General features: G+C 33.4%; 1 protein-coding gene across 3 annotated transcripts in view; it reads right to left on the bottom strand.

Moving 5' to 3' along the window:
- LOC126890521 (E3 SUMO-protein ligase PIAS2) overlaps window positions 1–25,062 on the bottom strand; it is a 101,258-nt gene that overhangs the window by 38,962 nt on the left and 37,234 nt on the right. For all 3 annotated transcript variants that reach the window (XM_050659521.1, XM_050659520.1, XM_050659522.1), the window contains 3 exons: window positions 24,151–24,350; window positions 14,334–14,538; window positions 4,772–5,012 (listed from right to left, as the gene is read on the bottom strand). In XM_050659521.1, coding sequence (XP_050515478.1) covers window positions 4,772–5,012; window positions 14,334–14,538; window positions 24,151–24,350 — 646 coding nt within the window. The remainder of the gene's footprint in view (window positions 1–4,771; window positions 5,013–14,333; window positions 14,539–24,150; window positions 24,351–25,062) is intronic.

Raw genomic sequence — 25,062 nt, 5'->3', positions numbered from 1 at the left:
GAACAGTACAGGGGAAAAACAAGGAATGTCACATTTTATACATGAGATAAACACTAATTAGCTATTGATTATGTTCAAAATAAGAGAGCTAAAAGGAACTACACCGTTAACAGGATTTGATTGTCTCATATGGTCAATGTAACTCTAAATTTGAAAAAATCGCGGAGTGCTACCATTTAAATGGGTGCGTTTTTGAGAAAGGGGTGAATTAGTCCCTAGGCACAGGGTGAATTAGGGTGAGTTATATGCACTTTTGGTACAAACACATCTACAGGACAATTGTTCCAGGTTAAATTTACTATCGAAATATTACATTTTAAATTCCAAAACATTTTTTTTACAAAAATATACTCAAAAGAAAAGTAAGAAAAAAACACGAAAGAAAGCAATTTTGCTTTTTGCCCCATAACTTTTTTCCACAGAGAAATAGGTATAGGTATTGTTTCAGTGAAAAATAACTTTCATCCTTCGTCTTTAAAGTGACGTTTGGTAGAAGTCTCTAAGATTTATAGTTTCCGAAATTAGATTTTTCAAAGTTCGCCACTCACAGTATTTTTGGGCCATTGTCCCCATTATTTCGCAAAGATTGTTCTGTAACTTTTTTCTACGCATTTCTAGGTATATGCAATGCTACATTTAGTAGGAAGAGTGGTCAGTACCCTTTAAAATGGTCTATTGTATAAGGTTGTACGACTATTTTTAAGCAAGTTATGCTTTTTCAAGGATTTATACTTTTAATGATTTTTGATATTTTTTATGATTATATTTTAAATTTTTCATTATGACTTTTTTTCTTGTACATTTAGGTATATACATTGTGAAATAAAAAAAAGCATATTTTCTTTGCAAAATGGTGTATAACAAAAAATTCTAAAACTATTTTTGTACACTTTAGAAGACCAAAAATAAGCATTTTTTCAAGATTTTTTTTCTCAGAACATTTATTAGAAATGAACTAGAACTTTTTACATATTAATATCTAACTCTTAGAGAATACAAAAAATATATCTTTTTTCATTTATACACGTACACTAATATTGTAGAGGGCGCCAAATCGAGGCCACGAAAAAAAGTAGTTCCGATGGCGAAGTTAATCTCGGGATTGGGATCTCTGAAACAAAAAAATCGTACGGCATTTGAAAAAGGAAGGTTTCTTACGTGATAATTTACCACCGTTAGTGAAAAATTCCGGCAAGAAAAGATTTTACGGAAATTTGAAAAAATTTTGTGAAAAAATCGCCCGTTTTTCTTCAGTTTTTCATGGTTAAAAAATATTTATTTTTTATTTTATGGTCAAATTGTGGTAAATTGTCAAGGCGGAAACCTTCCTTTTTCAAATGCAGTACGATTTTTTTGTTTCATATATCCCAATCCTGAGATTAACTGTCCGCCATCATTTTTCGAGGCCCCGACTTTTGCGCCCTTACAATATTAGTGTGCGTGCATAAATAAAAAAATATATATTTTTTGTACTCTCTAAGAGTTAGATATTAATATGTAAAAAGTTTTATGTCCATTTCTAATAAAGGTTCTGAGAAAAAAATGATTATTTTTGGTCTTCTAAAGTGTACTTACTAGTACCTTAAACAAGATATCCGTAGGATATCCAAGGGTATCCGTAATTTGAGAAAAATTAAAAACATTTTTTTTCAATTAGAAGAATATAACTGCATACTCCATATTATAACATAATTTTTAATTACAAATAACTTTTCTTAATAACACTTTTCGATATTGTGAAATATAAAGGTACTTTACTCTCGAGCGAAATTCATATTTTTTAACATACCTCGTACACTATTGATAAAATTTTATATCTGATGATTGCATCTTAGGTTCTAGAATTCTAGACTATGCAGAGCATTTTATAAAGAATAACTTTTTTTCATAAAGTTAATAATAAAAAAGTTTTCCATATGGTTCCAACTTAGTGGGACCTATTGCATGTGTATATGTCACACTTGTGGACCTATTGCATGTGTATAAAGCATATCTTGTTTACAAATAGTCCTAGAATTTTTTACAATACACCATTTTAAAGTAAAGAAAATAGGCTTTATTTTCTATTGCACAATGTATATACCTAAATATACAATAAAAAAAGTTATAATGAGAAATTTAAAAATAATCGTAAAATATATCAGAAATCATTAAAAGTATAAAAAAAAACTTGAAAAACCATATCTTGCTTAAAAATAGTTACACAGCATTATATGATAGACCATTTTAAAGGTAATTGACTTCTCTATCTATTAAATTTAACATTGCATCTGCCTAAGCTGCGTAGAAAAAAGTTACAGAACAATGTTTGCGAAGTAACAAGGAAAATGTCCCAAAATCGCTCTGAGTGGTGAACTTTGAAAAATCATATTTTGGAAAATATAAATCATAGAAACTTCTACCATACGCCATTTTAAAGAGAAAGGATGGAAGATTTTTTTCGGTGAAGCAATGAGTATACCTATATCCCCGTGGGAAAAAGTTATGGGGCAAAAAACAAAATTGCTATCTTTCGTGTTTTTTTCTTGCTTTTCTTTTGAATATATTTTTGTGAAAAAAATATTTTTACTTTTAAAATGTGATACTTCGATAGCAACTTTAACCTGGAACAATTTTCCTGTAGACGTGTTTGCACCAAAAGTGCATAGAACTCACTTTAATTCGCCCTGTGCCTAGGGACTAATTCACCTCTTTCTCAAAAACGCACCCCTTTAAATGGTAGTACTCCGCGGTTTTTTCATATTTGGAGGTCCATTAACTATATGAAACAATAAAACCCCGTTAACGTTGTAGTTCCTTTCTAAAATACCTAATCAATAGCCTAAATAAAGGTTTAATTCTTATTACGTCTGAAAACTACTTCGGAGATTCTTAGCAGAATTCTAGCAATTCTTATTCTATAATCTTAATATAATATGAATCTATATTAACTTATTAATATATTAATGCACCAAAAAACTGCTAACATTCCTTATTTTTGTTCAATGGCGTGCGGACAATCCTGGTCCTTCGCCTTGATACAAATTCTTAGAAAATTTATATCGACTGATTTTTCTGTTTATTGTCCTGAATCGATAGTATGTACTCAGTTTTTTCTATCACATGACGAGAAAACCAAAATTAATGAAAAAGTGACATTCCTTGTTTTCCCCTGTACTCTTCAATTGTATGCAAAACTAAATGAGAAACTTACTAAATAAGACCACTGATGCGATAAGCAAGTCAAAACCTGCACAGGCAAACCGTAGAGACTCACACATACGTTCCGGTCAACAGGCCTGTGCAGTTTTGCCTGTAGCGTCTGGTATATAGGGTGAGGCAGATAACTGGCCTATTAGAAATATCTCGAGAACTAAAGGCAACAGATTCATGAAAATTGGAATAAAGGGGTTTTGAAGGATGATCTATTAAATGAAAATATTTTCATCTCTTTGCAACTTCCGGTTATACCGGAAGTTGCTTATAACTTCGTTTTTTTTTAATGGGACACCCTGTATATTTTTACATTTTTGGATTCTCTTCGATGTCTTCTTTCTTAAAATATGAGGTTTTGTAATATTATACAGGGTATTTTAAAAGATAATTACGTTTATTTATTAATTTTGTAGCAATATTCACACCCTGTATAATTGTAGTAGTTTGACACCTAAAACTCTACTTACGTTCAAATGATTTTTAATATACTCTACTATTGTTAAGAATCATTAGTATAACTAAATTTTTAATTTAGTATACAGAGTTGGTCGAAACTCGGAATGAGTATTTTCTGAGTTTTCTTAAATGGAACACCCTGTATTTTTGTATTGTAGTGAAATTATATTTTATAGTACTTTTTTATTTCTTAAGCATTCCCTATACCTAACTGCTTTAATTTGTGAGTTATTGGTGATTCAAGCTAAACATTAATTGCAACAAAAAATACGTCAAATTTTATAAGGTTGGCCGTGAAAATACTCAATCCCAAATAATTTTTCAGAAATAAATACATATTAATCCAGACTAGTCCTTAAAATTACCAATAATGGTTTAGCTATCAAAATACCTACGTTGTTAAGATTGTTGGTGCGATTAACAATTAAGCACAAATTAAAGCAGTTAGGTATAGGGAATGCTTAAGAAATAAAAAAGTACCATAAAATATCATTTCATTACAATACTAAAATTCAGGGTGTTCCATTTAAGAAAACTCAGAAAATACTCATTCCGAGTTTCGACCAACCCTGTATAATAAAATTAAAAATTTAGATATACTAATGATTCGTAACAATAGTAGAGTATATTAAAAATCATTTGAACGTAAGTAGAGTTTTAGATGTCAAACTACTACAATTCTACAGGGTGTTAATTTTGCTACGAAATTAATAAAAAAACGTAATTATCTTTTAAAATACCCTGTATAATATTACAAAACCTCATATTTTAAGAAAGAAGACATCGAAGAGAATCCAAAAATGTAAAACTATACAGGGTGTCCCATTTAAAAAAACGAAGTTATAATCAACTTCCGGTATGGAAGTTGCAAAGAGATGAAAATATTTTCATTTAATAGATCATCTTTCAAAACCCCTTTATTCCAATTTTCATGATTCTGTTGCCTTTAGTTCTCGAGATATTTCTAATAGGCCCTTTATTTGCCTCACCCTGTATACGTTCCGGTTTACCTGTACAGGTCACCTGCACAGGCAAACCTGTGCAGGTATACCGGAACGTGGATGACCGCACAATACTGATCCATAGTAATAGAACAAACAATAAATAAAAAAATACTCACTTATAGATCTAGTATATTCCACATTTTTTGCTCCCTTGCTTTTCAGTCTTTGTAATAAGTCCATAGAGCTCAACTTATGTACTAAACTAACACTTATCACGTATCCTCTTGTAAAATCCGTGGCCCACGATACAGATATGTGGTTACCAACTGTAGGACTCAATTTTACCATACCTGTAATATTTACGGGACGCGGGGGTCGTTTCGGCTCTACACCTGGTTTATTTGTGGGAATAGGGTTCTGTAAAGAAATAGACAGTCTTATAGTAGCCATAGTACATTTGAAAATACATAACATTTTCATCGGTTTCATTGTAAGAAAAATAAATGGTGAAGATCAAAATTGTTTTTGATTCTAATTCACTACAAATGATTCTCTTTCTATGCTTTGCTTTCACGTTTCGTTACCCAGAGTTATTGGTATTTTGGTAATGGTAATTTAACAACAGTGACATATATTTTCTGCAAACATAACTCTCTTTTCCTTCTAAGGTCTGTTTTTTCAGACGATAGTATATTTCTACCTTAGAGTATAGTTCGTTGAAATTTACTGGTTGCGCATTCTTCTTGATGATTGGCGATCATCATGGCACTCTTTATCTTATCTGCAACACCGCGGAAAAACTGCACAATGTTTGTTGACCAAGATTCTGAGGTTTTTTGTAACATTCTTCAACCTTCACGGACTTTCCAAAAACTCAACTTTCCAAATATTTTCCTTGCAGGATGGCTTGTAGGAGATGGCTTGAGATTTAATGATGGTCAGTAGTACCTCTCCGTTCTTCTTCATTCTGAGAACCTCTCATTTTACTTTTTTCCCATTTTACCTCTATACTAAGAGACCTTAAGTATTCTTTGATATATACAGCCACGTCTCGAATGCTTCCAATCTTCTGTACATATCGTCGTTCAGAGTCCACGATTCAACATAATAAAAAAGAAAATAGAAGAAGACGTAACATCGCATCATTCTTACTTTTATACCAAGAGAGAAGTTGTGGCTCTTGAAGACCTTCTGCTATCTTTTTCTTGCTAATTATAATGAGCTTGGTCTTCTTTACGTATATATTGAGTCCATATTATTGACTTTAATATATAATTTTGTCCATGAGGACTTGGAGGTCTTCTAGGTGTCCGCAAATATTATGCTATCATCTGCATATCTGACTATGTTTAGCCGGTAATGCCTTTTTCAGTTTCGTGTAAAGCTTCGATAAATATTCCTTCAGAGTAGAGATTAAAGATTAGAGGAGACAAAATACAGCCTTGCCTCACCCCACGCATGATTTTAATATTAGACCGGGCAGTATCGTCGCCCCCGTTAGCGGAACTATTTCGATTCGATTTTTTTGCACAAACTTACTCAAAAAGAGGTCTTTATAACATATCCACAGGGTGCCGGGCGGTGCCGTGGTCGAAAAATTTTTTAAACAATTTTTTTTAAACAAATTCACAAAAATAATTTTTCCATTTCCCACAATTTTTTTTAGATAATTTGGGTCATTGTGACTAAAAAAGGTCTCTAGTCATTTTTCTCTAAACTTGACTGTTGTAGAGTTATACACGATTAAAAATTTGAATAATGCGAAAATGGCCATTTTCAAGGCTTCATAACTCGATTAAAAATTATTATTATGAAATTCAAAAAGTGACAAAATCAAGATTCAAATATCTTCTTCAACGTCTTGAAGAGATTTTTGGCATTATTTTATTACAAAGCTGTTACTTTTAGTTATTAACAATTATCGCTATAGTCCAACTGTATCGTCACCCCCGTTAGCGGAACTATTTCGATTAGATTTTTTTTGCACAAACTTACTCAAAAAGAGGTCTTTATAACATATCCACATATAACATATCCTTTTATAAGGACCTATTTTTGAGTAAGTTTGTGCAAAATAAAATCTAATCGAAATAGTTCCGCTAACGGGGGCGACGATACAGTTGGACTGTACCGCTAATTGTTAATAACTAAAAATAACAGCTTTGTAATAAAATAATGACAAAAATCTCTTCAGGACGCTGAAGAAGGTATTTCAATCTTGATTATGTCACTTTTTGAATGTCATAATAATCATTTTTAATCGAGTTATGAAGCTTTAAAATGGCCATTTTCGCATTTTTCAAATTTTTAATCGCATATAACTCGACAACAATCAATTTTAGAAAAAACAATACAAGAGACCTTTTTTTGCTCAGAATCACCCAAGTTATCTAAAAAAAATTGTTGGAAATGAAAAAATTATTTTTGTGAATTTGTTTAAAAAAAATTGTTTAAAACATTTTTCGACCACGGCACCGCAAGGCACCCTTTGGATATTTTATGAGGACCCCTTTTTGAGTAAGTTTGTGCAAAAAAATCTGATCGAAATTGTTCCGCTAACGGGGGCAACGATACAGTTAGACTATAGCGCTAATTGTTAATAACTAAAAATAACAGCTTTGTAATAAATTAATGACAAAAATCTCTTCAGAACACTGAAGAAGGTATTTGAATCTTGATTTTGTCACTTTTTGAATTTCATAATAATCATTTTTGATCGAGTTATGAAGCCTTGAAAATGGCCATTTTCGCATTTTTCAAATTTTTAATCGCGTATAACTCGACAACAGTCAATTTTAGAGAAAAATGACAAGAGGCCTTTTTTGCTCAGAATGACCCAAGTTATCTAAAAAAAATTGTTGGAAATAAAAAAATTATTTTTGTGAATTTGTTTAAAAAAAAATTGTTTAAAAAATTTTTCGAGCACGGCACCGCCCGGTACCCTGTGGATATGTTATAAGGACCTCTTTTTGAGTAAGTTTGTGCAAAAAAAATCGAATCGAAATAGTTCCGCTAACGGGGGCGACGATACAGTTGGACTATACCGCTAATTGTTAATAACTAAAAATAACAGCTTTGTAATAAATTAATGACAAAAATCTCTTCAGAACGCTGAAGAAGGTATTTGAATCTTGATTTTGTCACTTCTTGAATTACATAATAATCATTTTTGATCGAGTTATGAAGCCTTGAAAATGGCCATTTTCGCATTTTTCAAATTTTTAATCGCGTATAACTCGACAACAGTCAATTTTAGAGAAAAATGACAAGAGACCTTTTTTGCTCAGAATGACCCAAATTATCTAAAAAAAATTTTTTGGAAATAAAAAAATTGTTTTTGTGAATTTTAAAAAATTTTTCGACCACGGCACCGCCCGGCACCCTGTGGATATGTTATAAGGACCTCTTTTTGAGTAAGTTTGTGCAAAAAAATCGAATCGGAATAATTACGCTAGCGGGGGCGACGATACTGCCCGGTCTATAGGTGTTCATCTTCAACTATGGGATTTGAGGTCTGATTCCAATAAAGGCTTCTAATTAGTTTCAGATCTTGGTTATTAATTCCTGCCGTTTTTAATATGTCCATCATCTTGTGTGTTGTACTCTATTAAACGGTTTCTCGTAATCAACCAGACATTTAGTCCAAAGATATATGTTTTTTCTCGTGACACATCCCCCTCCAGGCCGAAACCAAATTTTTTGAGTAGTATGGACATCTATATTAATAACCTGTATGTTTCCTGCAGCCGATTTTGACGATATACATAATTATAAACAAATGTAGATCAAAAAACGGTAAATTTTCGCTTTTTTCGTCTATTACTAAAAAGTGAAGCATTCTAAACAAATTTGAGAACAAGAAACTCATAAATCATATAAAAAAACTTCAATATGGCGTTCGCTGAATATGTATATCCTTATTTGTTGCTTAGAAAATTGCAAAATAAGTCATACATTTTGAGATTTTATAAATAACGTTCATAACTTATGTAAACATTAAGTTAGAACCTTCTTATTAAACGGAATGCTGAGACTTCTTGTGCTTAAATTATATTTTAAATTTCAAAGCAATTGGTCAAATAGTTTAAAAGTTATTTAATTTGTTTATCCCAAATTCATTTTTTTGCAACACTAGAAGTCAGAAAATTATGAGGTTACAGTAATACTTCGGACAGTTTATGAAAGAAGGACATTTATACTATTAACTTAATTAAAAGCAATGACAAAAAGTAATTTGAAACAGTGTAAAATTATTTTGCGAAAACATGTCGACTTATGCTTACTTATAAACAATTAGAATAACTTTTTAACCGTTACCCGTAGAAAAATTATTTTTTCATATTTAGAAAGACTGAATTTTTATACACATTTAGAAAGAAAAACAACTGTCCTAGGTCAATTAGGGACTTAGGGACGAAGTTAGCCCCCCCTTTTTTAATTCACATGTTCTTTAATAATTCTAATGTTCTTTAGTAATTTTTTTAAATTAAATTAATAGTGTAAATCTTCTTCTTTCATAAACTATCCAAAGTATTACTGTAACTTCATCATTTTCTGACAAAGTGTTGCAAAAAAAATTAATTTCGGATTCTTCTTCTTAAGGTGCCTATCCGTTCCGGATGTTGGCGACCAGCATGGCTATCCTAACTTTGCTTGCTGCTATTCTGAATAGTCCGGTTGTCGATGTATTAAACCACTTTCTCAGGTTTTGAAGCCACGATATTCTTCTTCTCCCTGGTCCTCTCTTTCCAAATACCTTGCCTTGAAGAATGAGTTGCAACAAGCCATATCTCTGTTCATTCCTCATAACATGGCCAAGATATTCTAGTTTGCGCTCTTTGATTATGTTAATAATCTCGCATTCCTTGCCTATTCTACGTAGAACCTCAATATTAGTCACACGATCCACCCACGAAATTCTCAAAATGCGCCTGTAACACCACATCTCAAATGCCTCGAGTTTTCTCAAAGAAGCCTCGGAAAGTGTCCAGGCCTCTACTCCGTATAATAACGTAGAAAATACATAGCATCTGATGATAGAGATTTTGGTAGCAAGAGGTAAATCGTGGCTTCTGAAAAGAGACTTCATCATTATGAACGCTGATCTCGCTTTTCCTATGCGTTGTTTTATTTCACTTGAGTGGTCCCACTGGCTGTTTATGTTGGTACCAAGGTATGCGTAGCTGTCGACCCTGTCAATTAGTTGTTGGTTAACCAAAAGCTGTGTATTTAATATTTCGCGCTTACTGACTACCATATACTTTGTTTTTTTCGTATTGAGATCAAGTCCGTATTCTCTACTTATATCTGATATGCGCGACATTATTCTTTGCAAACCATCTAGACTGTCTGCAAAAACTACAGCGTCGTCGGCATATCTAATGTTGTTCAGACGCACTCCGTTGACTAATACGCCTTCCTGTAGTTCTCCCAGCGCTTGCTCGAAGATACATTCAGAGTATATATTAAACAGCACCGGGGACAGGATGCATCCTTGCCTCACTCCTCTATCTATGGAGACTGCCTCTGTTAATTGGTCTTCCACTTTAATATTGGCAGTTTGGTTGTAATACAAATTATATATGATTCTCAAGTCTCTATCATCTACTCCCGCTTCTTTCAAGATGTTTATGAGTTTATCATGTTTTACTCTATCAAACGCCTTTTTGTAGTCGATAAAACAAATATACACTTCACAGTCAACATCCCTGCATCTTTGCATAAGCACTTGGACAGCGAATAGAGCCTCTCGGGTGCCTAAGGCATCGCGGAATCCAAACTGCGTCCATGATATCTGTTGTTCGCATTTTTTATATATTCTGCCATGTATCACCTTCAGAAACGTTTTGAGTAAGTGGCTCATTAGGCTAATTGTTCTGTAGTCTTCACATGTTTTGGCATTTACTTTTTTGGGTAAAGTTACGAAGGTCGACTTTAACCAGCTTTGGGGTATTTTTCCAGTTACGTATATTTTGTTGAATACGGTTGTTATCCATTTTATTCCTTGTTCATCCATAAGTTTTAGGAATTCTACATAAAACTGGTCAGGCCCTACAGCTTTACCATCTTTAGTTGTTTTAATAGCTGACGTGACTTCTTCAATGGTAATCGGGGGTCCTGTTTGGCATTCAATGTCTTCAATGGTATTCTGCCTTTCATCTGCAAAAGTTACTTCCACATATTTCTTCCACGTGTCTAGTTTTTCTTCCACACTTAACAGTGGTTTGCCTTGGTTATCTGCCAAACACCCAACTCTTCTAGGTTTGTATAAGCCTGCAGCTTCTTTAACTTTTTTGTGCATATTGAATGAATCGTGTTTATGTTGCAATTGCTGGATTTCCGCACACTGTTCTCTTAGTCGTGTATCCTTAGCTATTCTAATTGCTTTTTTGATATCTTTATCTATTCTTTTGTATAATGACATGTCCTGATCTTTGGACTTTCGCCTCTCTTCCATCATATCTAAAATCTCGTTTGTCATCCACGATTTCTTCTTTATTTTTGGTGGTTTGAGGAATTTCTCACGTATGTCTTGTGAAACTGTATGCAACTTTTCTATCTCCTGGTCCATTACATCCGATTGAATAACGGTATTCAAGTTGTTCTGTATATACCGTTTTACACTCTGTTCTGTGTTTTGGTCTTTTAATAGCCTTATGTCGAATTTTGGATTGACACTACGTCTAACCTTCTTTAGCCTGAGCTTAATTTTGCCAATCAGTGGGTTATGGTCTGACTTGATATCAGCTCGGATAATTTCGGATAAACAAGTTAAATAACTTTTAAACTATTTGGCCGATTGCTTTGAAATTTAGGGTATGATTTAAGCACCGGAAGTCTCAGTATTCTGTGTAATTAATTTTTTAAGTTAATTTTTACATAAGTTATGAATATTTATAAAAACTCAAAATTTATGATTTATTGTGCAATTTTCTAAACAACCACTAAGGACAGACATATTCAGCGAACACCATATTGAAGTTTTTATACAATTTATGAGTTTCTTACTCTCAAATTTGTTTAAAATGCTTAACTTTTTGGTAATAGACAAAAAAGCGAAATGTTACCGTTTTTTGATCTTTATTTGTTTATAACTATGTATATCATCAAAATCGGCTACAGGAAACATATAGGTTATTATTATAGATGTCCATACTACACAAAAAATTTGGTTTCGGCCTGGAGGGGGTTGTGTCACCAACAGGATATTTTTTTTCCTTATTTCTCTGAACTAATTCGTATATGTCGCAATTGACGTTTTTGCATCTGCATCAATTGGGACGTACTGAGAACAAAGCCTTCAACATTGAATCAACAAAGAAAACCGACAGAAGGCCATTAGAACCAATTACAATTGCTGACAACGTGACCAAGAAATACGAAATACCAACGTGACGAATAACTAACCGGTTTATCAAGCAGGTACAATCCCGATTTTGTTTCAGAGAGATCAGAACTCTGAAAGACCGGAATTTATTTTGAAACACAAAGCAACACAGAAATGGCCTTGCATGATGAGGAAGAATCCAATAATAGCCCGATCAAAGAACAATATGAACCCAAAAAAAATAAAGGAATGATGAAAATTTGGGAATAGGTAGTTGAAATTGTCTATTATTATATAAGAACAAGTTTACAATTCTACATCACCTCCATTTTACAAAAAAAATATACACTTTGAAAGTGTATATTTCACTTCTCGGGGGTGAAAAGTGTACACTCAAAATAAGTCCGGAATTGGATAAAATGACTAATTCTAAACAACTTTTGTTTTATAGAGTTTTTTCGCTAAGTCAATACTTTTCGAGTTATTTGCGAGTGAATATATTCATTTTTAACAAAAAAAAAACATGTTTTTGAAAGGTTTTTCGGAGATAACTCAAAAAGTAAGTATTTTATCGAAAAAAATATTTTTAGCAAAAATATAGGTTATAAAAAATTGAGTTGTAGCCAATGAAAAGTAGGTTCTTCTTCGTCAAATTCCAAATCTAATATTTCAATGTGAAATAACCCAAAAACGGAGCACTTTTCGGGGAAAATTAGTTTTAACTTTTTGTAGTGTTTAAAAAAAGGTTTATTTTTGTTTTAAAACAAACTTTTAACATTAAAATTAAGTGAGTTACGTTCAAAATATTGTTGGTTCCTTTTATTTTTTGGTAAAAAAAATCGCGAAAATCACCCCCTAATTAGCATCACAAATAAATTTTATCATTACCACTTGACAAGTTACGTTGTTTATGTGTTATTTATATGATCTGTAAGTTTCATCGGTTCAAAGTGCTTATTTTTGAAAAAGCTGTAGTTAAAATGGCTTAAACGAGTAACTAATCACAAGTTTAGGCAAATTTTGAACAGCCATAGCATAAACAATTTTTGTCTAACAAGAAAACAAAAAATCAAAAATTTTCAGAAAAGCAAAAACGAACATTTTATTACTCTTTGAGATTTTTGGTATTACTAATAATTTTTAAGTTAATTCCATAAAAAATTCCATTTTATTCGAAATAAAAAAAAAACGTTTTATTTTAAACCCAATTTTTTTCAAAAATGAGCACTTTGAACCAATGAAACTTATAGATAATATAAACAATAGATAAGTAAAGTAACTTGTGAAGCGTTAACGATTAATTTTATTTAAGAAGCTAATTGATTTTGTTAGCAAAAAATAAAAAAGACCAGCAATATTTTGAGCGTAACTCACTTACTTTTAATGTTAGAAGTTTTTTTAAAAAACAAAAATAAACCTTTTTAAGAACACTTAAAAGTTGTAATGAATTTTCCCCGAAAAGAGCTCCATTTTTGGGTTATTTCAAATTGAAATATTCGATTTGGAATTTGACGAAGAAGAACCTACTTTTCATTAGCTACAACTCTGCTTCTACTGGGTCTACAGACCTCATGCATACACCATTTTTTTCAAGTTTTTATAAGCTATATTTTGCTAAGAATAATTTTTTCGCTAAAATACTTACTTTTTGAGTTATCTGCGAAAAACCGTCTAAAAGCATGTTTTTTGTTTGTTAAAAATGAACATATTCACTCGCAAATACAAACTCAAAAAGTATTAACTTAGTGAAAAAACTCTATAGTACAAAAGTTACTTAGAATTAGTCATTTTATAAATTTCAGACTTATTATATTTTATATTTCTTAGTATAACTTAGTATATTTTTTCACCCCCGAGAAAATATTTTTCACTCCGTATTTCCCAATTTTTGTAAAATGGAGGGGATGTAGAATTGTAAACTTTTTCTTATGTAATAATAGACAATTTTAATTACCTATTCCCAAATTTTCATCCTTCCTTTATTTTTTTGGAGGTCTTCGTAAAATTTTGTGTTCCCTGATCGGGCTATAATGAAAATATATCAAAAGACAGCACTAAAAGTGTATATCTTTATCAATTATTTGATGTTAATAGGGTTGATGAAGGAATTACTAAACAAGAATGGTGTCAATAATTGAACCCACAGAAAGTATGTACTCGAGTAAACACTTTCAAAGAAGCTGTGGAGAAATATAACCTATAATCTGTAACCAACATAGAGTTGGTTAAAGAAAAAATTCTGAAGGAACATTAACTAAATGATTTTATTGCAGAAACAAATTGAAAATGAAGACAAAGTCATTATTGTATTTTGCTGGGATAGAGACTCATTTGCTCATAATAGCTACAAACACCGGATTAAAATGAAAACAAATGTGAGTTGAAAATTATATATAGTTAAATCAACTTACTGGTAACGGACAAAGCTTATTATTTACTTTCACTAACACGTTTGGAGGAAAACAATCTTCTTGCTCACAACTCGTTTCCAACAAACAAAATCTCATTTGTACTTGTTTTATATAATCACATGTTCCAGGCCTGGTATCCCTACTGCTTGCTATATCGGTCGCTTGCTGGGGGGTTAAACTAAAGTAAAAGTTGCCTTCTTGCATCCTAGAAATACAAGTAATAATAATTATTGTAAAAAACTTTAGTTTGCAGGTAATTTCAATATATACAGTAACCGCCACGCTACTTGACACATGGGTACATTGGGCTAATACAGTCCTGGACGCTTCACTTGTTGCACTGTTTACTTTTATGTCTAGTGTGAACGTCAGAAAATGTATAGAAACCAATATCACGGTTCTTAGACATTTACTACGGTTGCCTATTTCGACTAACGAATGAACACTAAGACCACGATTACGTCACGAGAGTACAGTAATTTGAATCGTAATGTGATTAATCGGTATTTTTATGTCTTTGATGTATGGAAAATAGTAATAGTACATGTGGTGAGACCGCTCCCGTCTGAAAAAAAATTCTGATTCGGTTTCTTTGTGGATTCCTATTCAAAAATGTCCCCTTTAAACAAATCTGAAGGGTGCCGGGCGGAATTTTTTGGGCAGAAATTGTTTAAACAATTTTTTTAAACAAATACAAAATATCATGTTTTTTTGCTCTGGAACATATATTTTTAGATTTTTTGGGTCAATCTAAACAAGAAAGGTATCTTGTAATTTTTCCCATAAATTGATAGTTTTGGAGTTATAGGCGATTTAAAATCTGAAAAATGCGAAAATACGCATTTTCGAAGTTTAAAAACTCATATTTAAATTAGTATTTTTGAGGTTGTCAGATACTTAGATTGAAGACTGAACATTCAGCTTCAAGATTCCGAAGAGTGATCGCGTCTAACTTTAATTTATACCTTTGTTTTTTAATTGTTAAATATGCGTGTTTATCCTATTTTTTTGCCGGTGCGGCGCGCTCCATTTCAAAAATCTCCTATTTTCCTCCGAAAAATATTTTTTCTAGATTCTTTGTGATATTCTAAATAAAATAAGTTTCTTGCCATTTTATAAGCGATTTAAAATCCGAAAAATGACATAAAAACGCATTTTCGGATTTTAAATCGCTTATAACTTTAAAACTATTAACTTTTGAGAAAAATGTCAAGGAACTTATTTTATTTAGAATGTCCCAAAGAATCTAGAAAAAATATTTTTCAGAGGAAAATAGGAGAATTTTGAAACGGATCGCGCCGCACAGGAAAAAAATCGGATAAACACGCATATTTAACAATTAAAAAACAACGGTATAAATTAAAGTTAGACGCGATTACTCTTCAGAATCTTGAAGCTAAATATTTAGTCTTCAATTTAAGTATCTGGCAACCTAAAAAATACTAATTTGAATATGAGTTTTTAAGCCTCAAAAATGCGTATTTTCGCATTTTTCAGATTTTAAATCGCCTATAACTCGAAAACTATCAATTTCTGAGAAAATTTACAAGATACCTTTCTTGTTCAGAATGACCCACAAAACTCAAAAATATATGTTCCGGAGCAAAAAATCGTGATCTTTTGTATTTGTTTAAAAAAATTGTTTAAACAATTTCTGCCCAAAAATTCCGCCCGGCACCCTTCAGATTTGTTTAAAGGGGACATTTTTGAATAGGAATCCACAAAGAAACCGAATCAGAAATTTTTCCAGACGGGAGCGGTCTCACCACATGGACTATAAAGATAGTTGTGAAATAAAGATGTTTAGTGGATACCTAATTATGAAAAACTGTCGATATTTGGGTGGTTTGGTACTTAAAATTAATCAGGGGACCGGTTGTTCATGTTTATCCAACGGCTAATGCAAGATTTATGGAAATCTAGGACTTTAATCTCCATTCTACACTGACAATTTGTAGCTTGTACTGAATTTCCATCAATACTGGATTAACTATTGAATACATACCGTCCTTAGAAGTCAGCTAGGATTATGTGAATTAGAAATACTTATATAATTTATTGTAAGAATTTAAATAATAGGTAATAAACTGGGCCACACTACAGCCTGTACCTGGCGTTCTAAAATTTCATCAATATTATTATTACGTTAATACATAATGAAATTTTAACGTTTTAACGCTTTCTTAAGTCTCTCCACCACAGTAGTCTAAGAGCTGGGAGCGGATTTTGTGCGTGATAAGTAATATGGAAAAACTATACGGGGATATGTTGAATTAGTTGGGTACATGACTTTCACCAACGGTCGGAAACCAGAGTGGGGGCCGAGGGTAGTTATGAGGGGTCAAAGTCGCGGTTTTATTTTTTTTATGACGCTCATGATCGAGATAGTGCACCAAAATTTGGGAATAAGTAGGTCATGACGTACGTAAGTAAAATCTCTAGGGGCGGAACGCTGCGTGTCCGACAAAGGGGTGGGGGTAGGGGTGAATATAAAAAATATAAGGGTTTTTTGCGACGTTCGTGATTGAGATAGTGCACCAAAATTTGGGTATAATTAGACCATGGCATAGATAAGTAAAATCCCCAGAGCCGGAAACCAGAGTGGGGGAGGAAGGTAGTTATAAGGGATCAAAGTCCCGTTTTTTATTATTTTTTTTGTGACGCTCATAATCAAGATAGTGCACCAAAATTTGGGGATAAGTAGATCATGACGTAACTAAGTAAAATCTCCAGGAGTGAAACGCTTCGTGGCCGACAAAGGAGTGGGGCAGGGCTGAATATAAAAAAACGTAAGGGGTTTTTTGCGACATTCGTGATTGAGTGCACCAAAATTTGGGAATAAGTAGACCATGACATAACTAAGTAATATCCCCAGAGGTGGAAACCAGAGCGGCAGACGAGGGTAGTTATAAGGGGTAAAAGTCGCGGTTTTCATTATTTTTTTTTGTGGCGCTCATGATGGAGATAGTGCACCAAAATTTGGGAGTAAGTAGGTCATGACGTAACTAAGTAAAATCTCCAGGGGCGGAACGCTGCTTGGTATACAAAGGGGTGGTAGGCAGGGGTGAGTATAAAAATATATGGGGGTTTTTTTGCCGTTCGTGATCGAGATAGTGCACCAAAATTTGGGAATAAGTAGATCATGACATTACTAAGTAAAATCTACAGGGGCGGAACGCTGCGTGGGGAACAAATGTTGTGCCGGGTCACAAAAAAAATAATACACACTGCGACTTTGACCCCTTAAAACTACCCTCATCCCCAACTCTGGTTTCCGGCTCTGGGGATTTTACTTAGTTAAGTCATGGTCTACTTATTCCCAAATGTTGGTGCACTATCTCAATCTAGCACGTCGCAAAAAAACCCCTTATATTTTTTATATTCACACCTACCTCCACCCCTTTATCGGCCACGCAGCGTTCCACCCCTGGAGATTGTACTTAGTTACCTCATGACCTACTTATTCCCAAATTTTGGTGCACTATCTCGATCATGAGCGTCACAAAAAAATAATAAAAACGGCGACTTTGACCCCTTATAACTACCCTCGTTCCCCACCTCGGGTTTCCGGCTCTGAGGATTTTACTTAGTTATGTCATGGTCTACTTATTCCCAAATTTTGGTGCACTCTCTCAATCACGAACGTCGCAAAAAAACCCCTTATATTTTTTGTATTTACCCCTGCCCCACCCCTTTGTCAGCCACGCAGCGTGCCACCCCTGGAGATTTTACTTAGTTACGTCATGACCTACTTATTCCCAAATTTTGGTGCACTATCTCGATCATAAGCGTCACAAAAAAAAATAATAAAAACGGCGACCCTTATAACTACCCTCGTCCCCCACTCTGGTTTCCGGCTCTGGTGATTTTACTTAGTATGCCATGATCTACTTATTCCCAAATTTTGGTCCACAATCTCAATCACGAACGTCGCAAAAAACCCATTATATTTTTTATATTCACCCCTACCCCCACCCCTTTGTCGGCGACGCAGCGTTCCGCCCCTAGAGATTTTACTTAGTTACGTCATTACCTACTTATTCCCAAATTTTGGTGCACTATCTCGATCATGAGCGTCACAAAAAAAAATAATAAAAACCGCGACTTTGACCCCTGACCCCTTATAACTACCCTCGGCCCCCACTCTGGTTTCCGGCCGTTGGTGAAAGTCATGTACACAACTAATTCAACATATCCCCGTATAGTTTTTCCATATTACTTATGACGCACAAAATCCGCTTCTATCTCTCCGACTACAGTCGGAGTAGGCAACAGTAGTCAATGTCTAAGAACCGTGAAACAATATAAACATAACAAGTTGACAGATTATAGAACAGTTGTTTTTGAAGTTTATATTTGATGTTTATAGTTGTCATTGTGTTAAAGTTGTAAAAGTTCAAAGTATTGTAATATTGTTGGTGTTTTAATAAAGTTTTTCATATCAGAGTAACAATACTATTAACCAATGTATTTTTTGTATTGAAAAACAATTACTTTGAATAGTTTCATGACAGTGATATGACATGCCAGACATTAAAGTCACAGGTGAGAACGGGCCAGATTAGCCAAAGCCTAGAAATTAGGTACCCGTGTGTCTACTAGCGTGGCGCTTACTGTATTTAAACTTTACACATTGCTTAACATCATAAAAAAGAAAAACATGTTTAATATATTACATATAATAAAATAGATAAAAATATTAAAACAGGATATTGCTACCGTGAGCCATTCCATTGCCTCAGGAGTTAGTTTGTGGATTTCGTAACTACCTTGGCTGGTACTGGCTGGACATTCTTGGGTGATGTGGTGAACTGTTTGTTCAGCAGCATTGGATTTGTCACATAGCGGGCTATCTGCAATAACCCATTGGTTTAGTGATTTATTGCATACACCGAGAAGAAAGTCAAGACATAAAAACAATTTTTATGGCCTGACTTTAAAAATACGTCGGCCACGGCAGGTAAAAATCAAAATGTTGTTTTAATAATAAACAAACTGTTACAATTATTAGTGTTTTATTATATAACTTACGAAATATTGTATTATTTAAAAGTTCTTGAAGAACTTCTGTAGGGAATTATACTTTTTCTCAGAGGCTTCTTTAAGTGCGTCACAGTTTTTCGATTTCTTCTAACGCATTAAGTTGGAAGTGACAGAAAAAAAAAAGGTACGTCCGCCATTATACTCATTTATATTATTTATTCTAGTTGTTTATAGATGGCGCTATAATAAAAATGAGTTACGTATAATTTATACCACAATTTATACGACTATACAAATCAAAGAACATACCTTTTTATAAATGCAATAAACATGATTGATTTGTTTTTATACAAAATAATTGCAAATAAAAGGGTTATACTGCAATAACCTTTTCATAAAGGCGCATTTAAATCAAAGCCTACACGAACGAACGAACGAATTCGTTCGTTAACTTTATTGTATTTGTACAGCGAATCGAGCACGACCGAACGAATTCGTTCGCATTCGCACATGTTCCAAGCGATGTCGGTAAGTTAGCGAATCATCAAAGGAAATCGTTGTTCAATGTGGACAGTGGATAAACGGTAGCGAACGAATTCGTTTAGAAGTACTGATTTAATTTATTTACAAACATTAGTTTGAGAGGGTTGTTTATTGTGTAGTCGTGAAAACATAATTTTGCAATATGGAATGGACCAATGAAAAGATACTTCAATAGATATATAGAAATGAAGAATGCCTATGAAACCCGAAATCGAAGCTATATAAAATAATAAACAGAAAAACTGATGCTTGTTTTAACATTTCTTTAGTAATGGGTTTTGATGTCTCTGAACTAAAAAAATGAATTAACTTCTGGCATCATTTAGACGAGAAAGACAAAAAGAGGGTTCGAAGTGGTTTGCTTTTAAAAGCCTAATATTTTTATTGGATAAATTTCAACCCAGAAATACTAATGAGGTAAGAAAATTAAATTAATTGCTAAAATTAATTAAAAGCAAATTTATTTTGATACACCAATTTTACAATTTATTATTTGAACATAATATAGTCATAATACCAAGAGCAAGCAACTTTTTCAAAGAAGAATTTTAAGAAAGCTGGTTCTTTAATATATTATTCTCTATGCTCCCTCAAACAGTGTATAATACCTGCTACCTGGCTGCTGATACAGATTGCGTTCATTAGTTCGAAGCACATTACAGGTACCTACCTAAATATATTGAAGATAATTTTTTTTGTCATTACTTTTTGTCATTTTTAGAAATACGAATACAAATATTCTGTCAGTAATTTATATGCTAAAGAGTGTTACGTTTGACCTGTGCTCTTGTACGAAATGGAAGCATGGACGTTACAGGCCAGTTCCATTAACAAATTTGAAGTGTTTGAAATGTGGTGCCTACGTCTAATGCTTAGGATATCATGGACGGACAGAGTCAGAAATGATTAAATACTAAGAAGAGCGGCTTTACAGGATAAGGAACTTTTTTTAATTGTGTTAAAAGTAAAAAGACTGCATACTTTGGGCACATATTACGAGGGGCACATATACACTTTTCAGCAACTAATACTCGACGGAAACATAGAGGGTAAGAGGGGTATGGGAAAAAGATGTCATGGCTGCGTAATCGCCACCGCCAGTGGGCAAGAATCCACGGCTATAAAATGCTTTGCAATGCTGCTAAAAACAGTAATATTTTATAAACAAGACAATGTACGGTGGACGCCTACGCAGAAATGTACGGCATCTTAAGAAGAAGAAGAAATATGAATTTATAATTGCTAGACATTTTTGGGCGTTTTATTTATCTCAAACTTTAGTTGATAATGCCAGATTTAAATAAAATATTAATAAATAAAACTTATCATCAAAATTTTCAATAAAATAATAAAAAATACCTGGATAAATTATTTTTGAGCCTGGAAATAATTTTTATTTTATTTTAATTATTGAAATCAAATTTTTTAAATTAAATAATTATAGAATAGAGACAGGACAAAATGAAATTATTGAAGTCGTATCAAAATTTATACTTATATTTATGAATATGAAATATTTTTTTCCTTACAGAACACACATTGCATTTTATAAGCTATTATTGTATTTAAATTTACCCAACCAGAAACACGACAATAAACTTAAACATAATGTGTGACTGGCCCATCTTAAATACATCTGCGGGCAATATGCACTCCCGATCATCAACGAATGCGAACGTTCGCTTCAATGTAAATGGCCCTACTTTGTAGCGAACGAATGACCAACCGAACACCAACGAATTCGTTCCTTCGTTCGTTCGTTCGTGTTCGCTTTGATTTAAATGCGCTTTAATATTTGGCTGATAACGATTCTGACAACTGTCAGATTTAACTAAAATGTCATGCAATAATTCTCTACATTCTTAAAATCATATATGAAGTTAAAAATTAATGCCACACTTAAAGACTGAGAAGAACTTTACGATTTTAGTCGTGTATAGATAAATATGTAATAGGTAAATAATTTTTTTCCGATTATAGCGCCATCTATCAACAACTAGAATAAATGTGTATATTCACGGACGTACCTTTTCTTCTGTCACTTGTGGCGCACTGAAAAAACCTCTGAGAAGCACCATATAATCAGCCCACGCGGCCTGAAGCATACATTTTTCTAGCCCTGTTCCGAAAAGGTTAATAAGATACTTTAAAAGAACAAGATGTTCATTTTATCAAGTTTTTTGGCAAAAGTAACTGTTTCTGACTGTTAGTTTATAATTTAGTTTAAACGTACTAGGATGGAATATCTCAGTAGTGTACACTCTTCGCTTGGGTATAACCAATAAAAAGTCATTATAGGTTTTAGAATAACATTATTCATTGCGTTTTGGAGGAGCTTTTGGAGAAGCCACAAGGTCATTTTTACTAGTCGTAGGCATTTGTCATGATAGCACAACTGGATTGATAAACGAAAGCTGAAAGATGGCGGTCTTCTTCAAATATAAAAATGACATTCGGCAGATCCCTAATTAGTAAAGGTAGATCAGAATCATCGCACAGAAGAACAAGGAAACAAGGTCGCATTTCAAAGAGAATAAAATATTGCACTAATATTGATGATCATCTTCCAATTGAAAAAGGTGGGGGAAATATATGTGTTCGCTGTAAAAATCTTAAAAAAGAACAAAAATTATGTGTCGTCAGTGTTAAGTAGCACTTTGTATTGAATGTTCTACTCTCTATCACACAGAATATTTTCCAGTTGCTTTATTACTTACTTTATTACCATACTATTGCTTTATTACTGGGACATATTTGCCCCATTATTCATTACTGCTGGGATAAATACGTCCCAGTTTCAAAAACTAGTTTATGCTAAAATTTCAAATTCAAGATTTATGTTTTCTAACTCCATATAACAGATAATTTTAAAATGGAAGATATTTAAAATGGAAGATTATAAGGGTTAAGTCTTTAAAGAACTCATCCCCATCTTAGTTAAGACAGTCATGGCTGTCGATGAATAGAAGTCGATAGTTGATCTAATTGGACAAGACAATAATCAACTATGAGATACTGGCAACGATATAGAAATAATACAGTACTTAGTCATAAAATCATATCGTGAAAAGAGTCCGCACGAAAAAAGTTTTTGAAGATTTCCAATAGGTGGCAACACGGTGTTTACCGTACTATAATAACGAAAACTATTCACGCTCATAGCAGACCGTCCGTGTAAGGGTAAAACATGATTTACCTTAACAGCTCTCTGTGAGGATTTTTTAATTCAAATCCAACCATTTTAGAACGTTTTTATTCTACTGGGAGAATATACCTCTGTATTTCAGGCAGAGATTTTTGCAATCTTCAAGTGTGCAAGAGAAAACAACTTAAGGGCATTCGAACTGCAGTGGGTTAACATTTGCACAGATAGCCAAGCAGTCATTGGGGCTCTTATAAGCCCTAAGGTGAACTCTAGGCTAGTGCGGGAATGTCGACAAGAACTTGAAAGACTGGCGCAACATAACAGTGCTATACTGACTGGTATGGGTTCCAGGTCATCGGGGTATATACGGCAACGAAAGAGCTGATGCATTTGCCAGGAGAGCATCAGCTAAAAAATACCTGGGTCCAGAGCCGGCCGTGGGAGCGCCAAAAAGCACCGTCCGCGAACGTAAAAAACCTGGATCCGAAGCCAACACAACTCACACTGGGAGGTTATACCCGGTTAAACACATGGCAAGGTGTATATCGGACGGACATGTGCTAGTAGGGCTGAATTACTGCTGAAAACAAGCAGGAATCAGCTCAGAGTCATAACAGGTTTCCTTACTGGGCATGCGCCAGTGAAGGGTCACCTGCATACAATGGAGCTGTTTCATCGAGACTTGAGCTGCAGACTCTGTAACAGAGAACCTGAAACAGTAAACCATATCTTGCATGGTCGAAGGCGGCAAACAATTTTCGGAGACATAGGCAAACACTTTTGAAGCGACTCAAAATATATATGGCAGCCACCCACTAGACCTGTATAAGCTGGTACAGGGTTCCAGAAATGTGGAATGGGTTTCATAAAGGAATGGAAGATGTAAAATAAGCCAAGTGGCTGCAGTACGACCTGTTCACAACAGACGGCTTCCAGGGAAAAAACCGTATTAGAAAAATTTAGATTTGTTGTGCAGGAGTATAAATCGGATGCATAAATATTAGCATTCATCAGGTTAAAGCACAAGATTAGAGATCTTTGAAAAACTTTGTAGTTTCTAGTCTTTAATTCCTTCACAAAAATGTAATTATGTATACGCGTAAAAATATAGTGTGTGATTATTATTATAAAATGTACATATCTTACCTTTGATTACTATGAGGAACTAAGGAAGAAGGTTTCACCAAGTCAGCTAGAACGTCATAAAATGGTAACCTTCGTAATGTTACGTCAGGGTGAATAGGGAAATTTCCTGTTAATACATTTTGTTGTTGCTGTTTTGTTTGAGAATACTGAGGGTAGGGGGAATAAATATTTTGTTGGTACATGGGTGGTTGGCGAGCAGCCTGAAACAGAACAATTAATTTTAATATTTTAAAACGTCAACATGTATTATGTTATCAAATACCCTCTTCGACAAAAATAAAGATCTAAAATTTTTTCCATTGTATTGGGACCGTGCAAGTTCGGCAAAGCGACCTCTATTTCTACGCTCTGTACTTTTATTCGCGCCTTTAATTATATTGGCCAATTATATTAGTCCTGGTTGCTGGATAATTGTCAAGACCATAGTCCAAAAAAATAATAAGAAGAAAAAATAAGATGCAGGTTATGTTTAGCAAACGTAAACAATTGTATGTAGTAAATAAAATCAGTTATTAAAATGCAGTACTGCAAGCAAAATACAATTAATTAAATTTACCTTTATATAATAATTGCATATCATATCAATATTGTGGAGCAATATATAATTTTTCTGCGTCAATGACAGAAGGTATGAAATATACGTCAAATTGACAATTTCAATTGACAATATGAATTATTTAAGATAGTTGCAATATTTCTACGCGACTCGCGCACGGTCGTTTCTCGTTTCCCTGTCCAAGTACTTGCACACCGCGAATACATTTTTTAACAATTTATGGCATTAAACATTGTATACCCTTTTAAAGGGTCATTCATTTAGGGGTACTTTTTTTGGTGGGGATTTGATGGGAGGTCGTGCATGAATAGTATCAGCTGACTTTACGTTTTTATTAAGTATTGTTTGACATTTCA

This window comes from Diabrotica virgifera, chromosome 8 (genome assembly GCF_917563875.1).
Source record: "Diabrotica virgifera virgifera chromosome 8, PGI_DIABVI_V3a".
NCBI lineage: Eukaryota > Metazoa > Arthropoda > Insecta > Coleoptera > Chrysomelidae > Diabrotica > Diabrotica virgifera.
Note: the sequence above shows the minus strand (reverse complement) of the source record. Positions and strands in the feature narration are given on the sequence as shown.